At 42.1% G+C, this 11,154-nt stretch overlaps 1 protein-coding gene across 2 annotated transcripts in view; it reads right to left on the bottom strand.

The window, feature by feature from the left end:
- The window catches only part of TP53BP2 (tumor protein p53 binding protein 2), a 38,861-nt gene that overhangs the window by 17,467 nt on the left and 10,240 nt on the right, over positions 1 to 11,154 (bottom strand). For both annotated transcript variants that reach the window (XM_008630407.2, XM_017730165.1), the window contains exons 3-6: positions 9,482 to 9,595; positions 7,920 to 7,999; positions 3,662 to 3,763; positions 1,036 to 1,210 (exon numbers count right to left, since the gene is read on the bottom strand). In XM_008630407.2, the coding sequence (XP_008628629.1) occupies positions 1,036 to 1,210; positions 3,662 to 3,763; positions 7,920 to 7,999; positions 9,482 to 9,595 (471 nt within the window). The remainder of the gene's footprint in view (positions 1 to 1,035; positions 1,211 to 3,661; positions 3,764 to 7,919; positions 8,000 to 9,481; positions 9,596 to 11,154) is intronic.

Here is an 11,154-nt window from a genome sequence, read left to right as displayed (position 1 = left end):
CAGGAAGACACTCACTAAACCACAAGGCATATTTATGATACTTAGAACTCTGAATTTAGGTCATAAGAACTCAGTGACAAAACACTCAAGCTGTCACATTAAACAAAGACTCAGAGGGCGTTTTAGGGCTATTACAAACATCTGTCATCAGCTGCTCCCACTGCTGAAACTGTTCTATTATAGAAGAAAATTTAAGGAATCAGTAAAAACTCAAGCAAGTACCAAAATCAGACCTGCTGGGGATGGTGCAGGGAAACAAGATTCACATGCTCCAAGATCTTGTATTATTCTACCATCCTTCCACACCTTTAAACTGGTATTTTGTGTGACAAAACCCAAACAGAAAAGGGATTCTACCCATAGAGAAACACTTCTGCTTTATCTGTCAACCACAATGCTTCCTACTAAAACAACATTCAGATTTTCAGTTGAGTCAGGCTGGAAATAACAAGTTCTGCACAACAGAGAGGATGAAAAGGTAAGCAGAAGAATAAATATTTATTTCAGACTTAATATTGATGTTGTATCAACATGCTGAACTACAAGCACCCAACCAGTACTGTAAGCAAGCAAGAACCTGGTCAAATTCACATAATTAAAAAGGAAATATGCAGCCATCAAATTACCTCTTGCATAAAAGGCAACTTGGGTACCTGGCTAAGCTTTGTTATAGGCCAAGAAAATAACACTCTAAATGTGTAGGGTATTGACACCAAGGATGGAAAAAGTTACTGTGGTGCACAAAGGTATTCAAGTAAGGAAAAAACCTACACTGTAATTAAAGAGCAGACATGCTAGGCTCAAAATACAGGGTACTCTTACAGGATGTTTTAAAATATAGTAAGAAAATATATTTTGTTCTAGGTCAGTCATGAGTTTTCTTGGTAAATACAAGACGTGAAATTGTTAAGATTAACACTGCTTGGAATGCTGTAAAAAACTCCTCCGAATCACTGAAATCACCAGAAACTTTTGAGTTCCAAGAACTGCGCTTCATGAAAAATCCCAGGCTACCTTCCCCAAGCAGCAACTCACCTAATTTCCCATTGCTGAGTCTTTTTTGCTCCACATGACCTTTCAGTGCTCTCACTTTCTTAAGTTTGGCTTCTTGATTCTCAGCAATTTCCTTTAATCGCTTCAGTTTTTCCTGTTCAGCAGCTTGCTGTTGCTGTCGCTGATCTTGCTGCTTCAGGAATTTCAGGCGCTGTTCCTGCAGTCAAGATAAGGATTTTGAAGCCTAAGAAAAATTTTAGCATTCATGTTCCAAGACATTTGCTAATTTCATTTAATCACTACTCAGCACTCTTGAGTTACAAGTACTAAGAACTATTTTCTCTCTACCTTCTCCATGCTGCTTGTACTTGACATATCTCTATCATATATCACATTTTAAACAACTAGGTCATGCTGGAGAATATTAGACATTCTTTATATAGAAGGTATCCCATAAATTATTGGTATTTTTCATACTAATTGTACTTTTACTAGTTCTGCTAAAACCTGCTTGAGGAGGATGACTGCACCCCAAACCTCTGAAAACACACTGGTCTCCAGATAATGATCACCACTATAACAAAACAGATAATTCAAGACACTGGAAAACCTTTACAGTGACCTGGCCCTCATCTAAACAACAGATATTACCTTAGTGGAGAGGATCCTTCTGCCTCTCCAAGGGAGTAAAATAATGTGTTACCAGTTTCTACATGCACATGTGTAGTTTAGACCTACAAGAAACTATGAGACCACTAAATCATCTACAAAGAATTCCTCTGAATCACTGGCCATTATACACAGCTTCCAGCTCTGGAGATGACACATTGCTCCAAGCTGCTTAGTAGAACTACTACTAAGACTCCCAAGCACCCACTAATATCCAAGACTACCACTGCTTACTAACATTAGAACTCCATACTTTCTCCAAAAAAAACAAACCCACAAAAGAAAAAAAATCACCAGTCAGATTTAGAAAACAGGGATTCTTGTGCACTTTGAATAAAAAAGGCAGAGCAAAAAAGTGAGCTTGCCTTCCAGAGAAAACCAGGACCAGGCAGCACCCTCAGTGCATGCACTACTTTAGAGTCACTCCCACGCAGGAAAATGTCACAAAAAAAAGCTATTACAGCTCATGTCTAAAAAGAAAATGTATTTTTCCTCCCTCAGAATCTATTTTTAATATTGCATCTGATTTCAGAAGGCAGGAAGGAGGCAATGGAAAGTCACTCTGAAGAGGCATCTACAAAAGCAGGTGGTTTGTTCCAGAGAGGCACTTAAATGAAAAATTCTAGCAGTGGTACACCCACAGGGCTACAGTTCTTCAAACCACAGGCAGCAGACACCCATCCAATGGGTATCTATCCAGAGTAAAACTCCTATTTTTATCTTTTTTAATCTTGTATAACTCCCTTGACAGTAAAAATAATGTTCCTGTTTCTCGTGACTACAGCATTATTTATAAGACTAGGGTATACTGCCATCACCTGTGAGTGAAACAGAAGCTGTGGAAGTTTAGGCTTCTCATATATAAACACATCTCAGCTGGAACTGAGAAGAGGGCAACATTCTTTGGCAAATTAAACAAGGCAGTATGGGTATTAATTGTGCTGCTACATTTCAGGTGAAAACTCTCATTTGCTTGGTTGAGTGACCAATTTCCTGCATCATAGCTGTACCTGTTCTTACCATAAAGCAGAAAAAAGTTTTATTGGCTGTTTTGACAGGCCATTTAAAAAATACCACTTAGCAGGTGCTGCAGAACTATTAGAAAGCCATGATTTGAAGCACTTCCCTGAGATCCAATTACTGAGGGCCAAGGGAACTGAACAAGATACTAAACATAGGGACACACAGAGCTCATCTCAAAAGGAGAGGGAGAAAAGGTGCGTGAGAGAGGAAAAGCAGTGAGACCAGATCCTCAGAGCAGCCTTTTTCCCCAGCAAAGCACATTCAGAAATGCATGGGAACATCCACCCAGACAGATGAGCCCTCTTCAGGACAGGCTCACATTTAACAATTCTCTGCCAAAAACAGAATTTCCTGTTATATTTTCAAGAGTACTGTGTACCAACAACACTCAAGCAAAACATGAACTCTGTGCCACCATTCTGCAGATGCATTCAGAGTATTTTTTCCCTTACACAATTCAGGAGCACCCTGTGTTTTTCCATTAGCTTTTCTGTTACTGTTCTGCAAGCGTTTTATAAATCACAGTCTTAGGTTACTTCTATCACATACAAGATATCTTTCCAGCCAGCTGCCCCAGAAAACCAGGCAAACTCTTATCAGGAGAAAGCAAGATAGCATGACAGGACAGCAGAGACAGAAGCATTGTTTAGTGATCAAAGTGGTGAATTGCTGGTCACCACACATGGAGCACAAATAGAGCTGACAGAGCCACCAGGATGAATGACAGTATATCAGTGTTATGTGCTCTACCCTTTCATTAGGCTAAATTGGTCACTTCTATCACTGGCATTATTTATATGTTTTACAACTGGGTATTTGCATAGATTGACTTTCAAATTTAAAAACAGGCAGCCAAAGAAAAGAAGCCCTCTGTTTAGAAGGGGTGAAAAAACCCCAATTCCCCAATCCTCCCTCCACTTCACATGGCTGTTACTACCTTTGTTCCTGGCTGTAAACAATTGAATTCCAAACTCACCTTGTTAGCCAGCATTTGCTGCTGAGCCTCAATTTGTTGCTGTTGGCGTGATGCCATTTCCTGAAGTTCAGACAGTGTCATATCCATCCTTGGTGCACTCACCTGTCAAAGAAAACCCAAAGCATGCTAAGACTAGAATTTTTAATTTGGCTAGCACTTAACAGAGCTATCACAGAAAAGTATAGTAAGTCTTTCAAAAATAACAACTGAATAGCCAATAAAATAGTTAGAAAGACACAGCATCTTCTCATGATAAAAGAATAAACAATTGTAAGCACATATGTATGTGTAGCCCAATCCAACAACTCACACAAACTGACACCTCTTGGAACATTAATGTTTCTAGCAAAATCCCAGCAGCATTTTAAAGAGGCATTTCAGAGCCCTTTATAATTCAGCTCAGCATGAATCAGCTTTGACTGACTGAGCCCAGAATGCTCAGCATGTGGCAGGATGGATCTGTGGTCGTAGGTGTATCACTACAATTTGAAGCACTTCCACATAAGCTGAAGAAAATAGAAAGTTTAAATATAGTTGGGCAGGAAGGAAAACACCACTCTCAAAGACAGCACTGTTACTGGTTATCTGTTCAGGTATTTCCTGAACCTAGATTCAGTCTTACTCTTGTTCCATAACTGTGGATGTAAGTGATAGACAATGGATCCAGTGCTGAAACAGGAACCAGTCTCTACTTGAAATCTGGAGTTAGGGATCTCTGATAAAACCACAAGTGAAAAAACCCCCAATATTACTTTAACATGAGAAAAGAACTCTGATGGGAGTAGAGAAGGGAAAGTATGGTGCATTTGCTGCTCTGAGATCACCTGTACAAGCACAGATATGGCAGCCAACAGATCCTGGTGACAATCCTAAAAATCTGAAAGCCAGGATGATAATTGCTAGAGGCTTTGTGTCTATTTTAGAGCAGTCATTAGCAACCCCTCCAAAACAGTCTCTTAGTCTCTTCCCATGGTACGAATTGTACAAGTATCTCCAAAGAGGGGAAGCCTCCATTTTCACTATAATGGTAATTCTTCCAGAGGCTTGCAGATCATAAGGGACATGATATATTCACTCAATGCCATGTTTCTTGGCCCAAGAGTTTGAGGTTCTTTCGAAAATGAGTCCCACTGTCTGATTCAATTCTCTCTAACGTACCAGGTTACCACAGAACATCTCTTAAGGACCCATTAGACTTTTGCACTGGCCATATGGGGCTGTTAAAGGGTGAGTGGGTCCTGCTGATCACTCCTTGGCTCTCCAGTCAACAAATTAGTTCATGGATGGGAATTACACAGTCTTGGTTGGTGTGATATTGCTGTCAGTGCACTGTCCTGGTAGCAACTGTCACTTGCTGCTCTTCAACTTGCAGCAATCCCACAATGAAGGGATCTTCTGAGTACCAGGCAGGGTGGATAACTGATCTTCTCTGTATTCACAGTAGCTACACCTAAAGCCTATCAGTATCCCTCTGGATCCCTTCAAGTACCCTCTCCTGAGGTAGCTGATGCCAAGTATACCAGGGGCCTCTGAGCCAGTCACAATGGCATGCTTTTGCCACTTGTCCTCTGTTAAACTCAACTCAGCCTCAAATATAGAGAACTCCTGGCATCCCCCGTCACTCCAGAGATCCAGATGGGTTCTGCACTCCTGTGCCTTGATACACATCAGGTATCTACTGAAGCTTTATACTTGTGTGGATCCAATGTGCCAGGCCATCGAATCCACACAGTCCAGTGTGGTTGTCATCCCTTTACTCTGCCTAGTTGGAGGTAGAGATCCTCTATTCCTGCTCTTGGTCAGAGTATTCACTATCTGACCTTTGTGATGCCAGATCAGAAGTCCCCTCACCAGGGTTAAAGGAGACGATTTCTGTTCTGTGTCTAGGAGATCACTGATTGCCCCCCTGCCTCTCTGCAGCAACTACACTGACAGCCTTTTTGGGTGACCTCTTCTGAACAGCTCTCCTCCCTCTCAGTTCAGGGACACGGGCTTACAGCTTAGAGGTGGGCTCACCATCCCACTTCCTCATGTCCTCCCACTGCTCATGCAGAAAGAACCAGAGTTTGTTACGTGGCCTGCACTTGGGGCATCCCTTCCCTCTGACCAGGCCAGGAGGGGAGTGATCTCTTGGGCTGCGGGGTGCTGGCCTGTAGGGATGTGGAAGTACCCAGAGCTTCTTCTACATTTCAAAGCCTGGAAGATGCCACCTCTACAGTTGGTGTATCCATCTGCAGGTGCTACAATGCCACCAGGATGCTGGAATATGATGCAGGGGCACTTTGAACCACCTTCCTCCACATGGCCACAGTGCAAGGGACATCCTCTGGATCTTTAGGGACATTGTCACTTTTTAGATCACTACAGATGACTTCCAGCAGTGCTAATTCTCTCAAGTACTGGATACCTTCATCTGCAGTGGTTCACTTTCCAGGGAATTTACAAGATCTTCCTTAAACGGATACCTTGCCCTCACATTTGAGAGGAGCCAATCTCCAGAGACTGCAAATTACTCTGTTTTCCAATTCCTCTTTCAATTTCCAAATCTCTAACAATGGATCCCAGCTATCAGGCTTCATGACCTTCTAAGGGCTGACTGTCAGCCCCATTATCCCAGCACTGAAGCAGCCAGGCAGAAATCTGCTCATATGGTTGGTGGTCATAATTTTTTTCACAAGTCTTGAAGTTCTGATGAGGTCAAGGACCGAGTAACTATCTCCTGTTTGATTTGTCTCACTCCTTGCAATTTCTTTGTTGAAGGACTGGCTTCTTTATCTGACCCCCTACTCTCCTAATTCTCCTTCTTCCTCCCTTTCCAACCAATGATATGGACCTGTAGCTTACTTCATCCATTTCCATTTTTCCTTTTTCAGTACTGGAGCAATTATTAAGTCTCTGTCTCAGCCATAATGTCCTCAAACACAGTTTGAGTTTCTGCCTCAACTAAAGTCCTCCGAGTACTGAACTGTGGCTCACAGCCAGGCCCCAGGTACAGGGTGAGAGGCTGCTGGTTTTCACTGGGGTAGGCAAGGCACCCTTCTATCAGCTGACATGTCAGTTTGCCAGGGTTGATTGATTACTGGTTCAGGTGTAAAGTTCCAAGCAATGGGAGGTGATAACCACCCCAGGCAACTGTCCAAATCCTTCCCCACACCCTGCCACCCAGGAACTGGATGCCTCACAGCACATCTCAATACCTCCTCACTTAAAGTTTGTTTTCTCTTACACCACGATGACACTGGATTCCACTAACCCCACAGTGTGCCAGCAGTATTAGTTAATATTATTAACAGTATTAAACAGCTTATATAAGGATGAGCAAAGACCGTGGGAGCCTGCATTTTAAAAACATTCACATCAATCTCAGGCAGGGAGAGGGAGGTCTATTCCCTCATCATCCCCACAAGACAGCTCCCCCAGCAAAACAAGGCCATCAGTGTAAGGGCAAAGCACAGAGCAATTGTTTATATTAGTATGTTCTCAAACTCAGCAAAATAAAGAGATAAGCAGTGCAGCTGACAAACTCCATGTCCCACACAGGAGATTTGATACTTGGCAACTACTTTTTACTATGGTATGCAAAAAAAAAAAAAAAATATATATACACATATATGCCTTTGTCTCACCCCTGTTCAGGGACCAAGAAGGACCATGGTTGATTGACCTTGGCTAGATGCCAGGTACCCACCAAGCTGCTCTATCACTCCCCTTCCCAGCAGGACAGGGCAGAGAGAATAAGATGGAAAACAACTCCTAGGTTGAGAAAAGGCAGTTTACTAAAGCAAAGGCAAAAAAGTTTGTGCAAGCAAGCAAGGACAGAAAATAATTTATTCTCTACCCATCAGAGAGCGATGTCCAGCTAATTCCTGGGAAGCAGGGCTTCAGCATGTGGAGCGGTTGCTCCAGAAGACAAACATTGTAAAAAAACGAATGTTCCCCTGTTCCTCCTCCTTCCCTTGGCCTTTATATTTCAGCTGATGTCATATGCCATGGAATATCCCTTTGGTTACTTTGGGTCAGCTGGTCTAGCTGTGTCCCCTCCCAGGACCTTGCCCACTCCCAGCCCCTTGATGTGGGGGGAATGTTGTGACAGCACTGATGCTGTGCCAGCCCTGCTCAGCAGGAGCCAAAACTCTGGAGTGTTATCAGCACTCCTCTGGCTGCCAGTGCAAAGCACAGCACTGTGAGGGCTGCTGTGGGAAAATGAACTCCAGCTCAGCCAGACCCAACCCAACTGGCCACTGCACCAAGCACTTACTCCATTCTCTATTCTTCGATCTCCAGGCACTTTCACACCATTTCTTTTGAAGGCTGGATCTTGTGACCTTTGTCCAGTCCCTAGAAAGAAATTGTCAAAGATGGTAAAGTAATAGAAGATTTTTCTTATCTTTTTAGACATAGCATTCAATACAAAAAGAGAATCAGAACAGTCATTATGGTGTAGAATCTGAACACCTGTTCTTATGTGTTTACCACATAAGATGAATCTAACTGATGACACAACACATTTTCTCAAAAGTTCTGTTCAAAAAAAACAGACAAACAAAAACAGCTTAACAGTAGTAGACTGCTCCAGCATTTATCCTGTGGTCAACAGGCAGTCAGCTGCTAGTAAATGTGCATTATAAAGACACAGTTTAAAAGCACATTTTTTCCTTCTTCCTGGCAGTCATTGTGTCAGTAAAGATGCTACTTAACTAGAATCCTACTTTATTCCCATCAAATTATGTGCAAATGGTGTTCAGATGCCCAATACCAAGCTCACTGATTTCCCTGTAGAACTCAGGTGTACTACAGGACAAAGACATGTCCTGTTACCTTCTTGCCCTTTTGATTCCTATTTCAAGACCATATTTCTGAGAGACTAACTGCAGAGCTCGAATACATTGCTTGGCAATGCTGTGGCAAATAAAATGACAATAATCCTAATACTACAGGCACCCTGGACTTGAAAAAATACATCATGACAACTGAACTGCTCTGTAAGATCCTTAGCAGGTAGAAACAGCACAGCTTTAGCTTTTCATGGACTCATTCTATCACCAGTATGCATTTCAAATATCAAGATACACTTAGCCATCTAAAATATGCTGGGTACAATGCCATTTAACAAATGCAGTATTTCCAACACTGAGGAAGATTATCAAGGATGAAAACAGACAAAGTGGAGGAAGAAGAATCCAGTAGACTGATTTAAAAGGTAAAAGTCTTAAAGATTCTAATGAAGAGATGAGGGTGGGATGCACAGAAAACCCTTGAAAAGCAGAAAGTAATTTCCTTTACACGTTTCACATTCAAATTTACAATGAAAATTATATTCTCAGAGAACTTGACCAGGCAGTTCATTTAATGCTATTCCTGAAACTAACAGAAGTGTGTAAGAGAAACTTTAAAGAACTCTTTGCCAAGTATGCTAAGTTTACCACCCTGGTAAAGTATTATCCAGGTGAATAACCCTGAGCCCAAATCACAGATTACATTACTGGGCAACAGTCTGCTTACTATATTTAAAAGAAGAGATCACCACCACAGATCTCTAGATATTTTGCTGCAGAAAATATATTTAACACAGTACGCCCTTAAGGTGCTTTGGTGATAACCAGCTCTAGAAAACCTGCAGAAATTTCAATTTGGATTTTCTATTCCCAGATATGGCAAGGGAAGATGAGGCTTTTACAAAAATTAGCCAACGGTCAGACAAAAAGGGCTGCAACACCTACTGGCTATGAACATCAGTAAGTAACACACACAAGCTGTTTCCTTAACCTTGAAGAATGAAACAGAACTTGAACAAATGAACCAGCTGAGATCAACACATACCTGCTTCCCGGCAGGGAGAGCGTTCATGCCGGAGAAAGAAACGCACCTCGCCCCTCTGCATTCCAAACCTCTGCAGAATATCCAGCATCCGTTCATTATCAGCTATGGGACGTTCTGAAAAGGTACAAAAACAGTTAACTGCTACATCCCACCGCAGCTTGGGCACATACCACACCAAAAATATCACCTTTCACCTGAACACTTGCTAGTACACAGGTGTAGCAAGTGCACATAACCCTTGCCCTCACCCAAGGCATTTCTACTTTTCCCTTAAGAAGCCACTGCATTGCTCCTTGCTTCTGAAACTAAACCAACACCTCTGAAAAGCAGCCCTGGAAAAGTCCACCCCTGAAGGGAAAAGCTGAGGCACTGCTGCAGCCCAAGGGAAAACAAACCGGGAATTCAGAGCTATCAGTTCTAGTGCCTTCATTTTGTACGTGCAAATCACCTTACCCACTCACCACCTCAGCATGTGCTGCTGTACCTTTCACGCCTCTTCTGTGGCACCTCACACAAACTTATTCCTTAGCCATTCCCACCCTCTCCTCAAGGGCACTGCTGCCACGATTCCTACAGGGACTTCCTAATTCCAACGAGAATGAAGAGAGATGCAAAGATAAACTCCCAGGGAAGAGGAATTCTCTTAACGCTGGATGGCAGCCCTTGCATTCAAGCTCAGGCAGAAGCACTCAACACCCTGAAGAGGCTCTTTGGCAGTACCCAGCGGGCCTGATCCTCAGCATGCCAGCACAGCTCCTGTCACTTCAACTGTTCTCCCACAGCTCCTGTCAGACATTGATTCAGCTCATTGTCTTGGACAGCAAATTTCATGAAGTTCAGAGGAGATGCATTTTGAAAGCCCTATTTCTGATAAACCTTGAAAAGCTGAACTACTTTGGATTCACAGCTCAAAGTAAAAAAAAGGATCAGACAGTGAAAAGTGAGCCCAGTAAGAACTTGCCATTTCCTTTCAAATAACTGAGATGAAAAAGTTACATGCACAAGTTCCACTGAGTTTCTTTTCCTGCTCTTATTCCCAAGCTCAGGATTCAGTCATATATCTAATTTTTAAGCCTTACTTACTGCCTTTTGATAATAGAAAAAGGCAGTGTGAGTCTACATCTTACCAACTTCATTTACCAGTACTCCTCCCTTTCTTTATTACCTTTCTTTAAAAATTTACATACATCACAGCCAGGCACATAGCCAGAATACAACCAGAATTGCTTATTGGCTGCCAGATCTTTACATAAAAGCAGTTTCTTTTGTTATTCTAGACATTTTACCATAAATATTTCTGCCTATTTTAAATGTGATGGCAACAGTGTGGTCAATATATCATAGCAGTGAATTTACGTAGTCAGGATACTGTCACAGTATCCTCTAACAGCACTGGGGCTCATGATCACATTGAACCCATTTGTGCTGGATGGAGACAAACATTAGATCTTGTTCCTGGCCTGAGAAATAAGACAAGCAGACAAAGAATGAAATTAAATACCACCGTTTTTGCACCAGTTTCATTTTTTCTGACATTGCTTTTGTTGGCGGTTTCCTTTCATTATTTAAGCAAGGGGAGGGGGGGAAAAAAAGAAAAACTAAATCAGAGTAGTTCATTCATAGTCAATGGAGTCTTTCAAAAAGTCACTATCTTAATATGAAATAATGTTTTC

This window comes from Corvus brachyrhynchos, unplaced genomic scaffold (assembly GCF_000691975.1).
Source record: "Corvus brachyrhynchos isolate BGI_N302 unplaced genomic scaffold, ASM69197v1 scaffold101, whole genome shotgun sequence".
Taxonomy (NCBI): domain Eukaryota; kingdom Metazoa; phylum Chordata; class Aves; order Passeriformes; family Corvidae; genus Corvus; species Corvus brachyrhynchos.
Note: the sequence above shows the minus strand (reverse complement) of the source record. Positions and strands in the feature narration are given on the sequence as shown.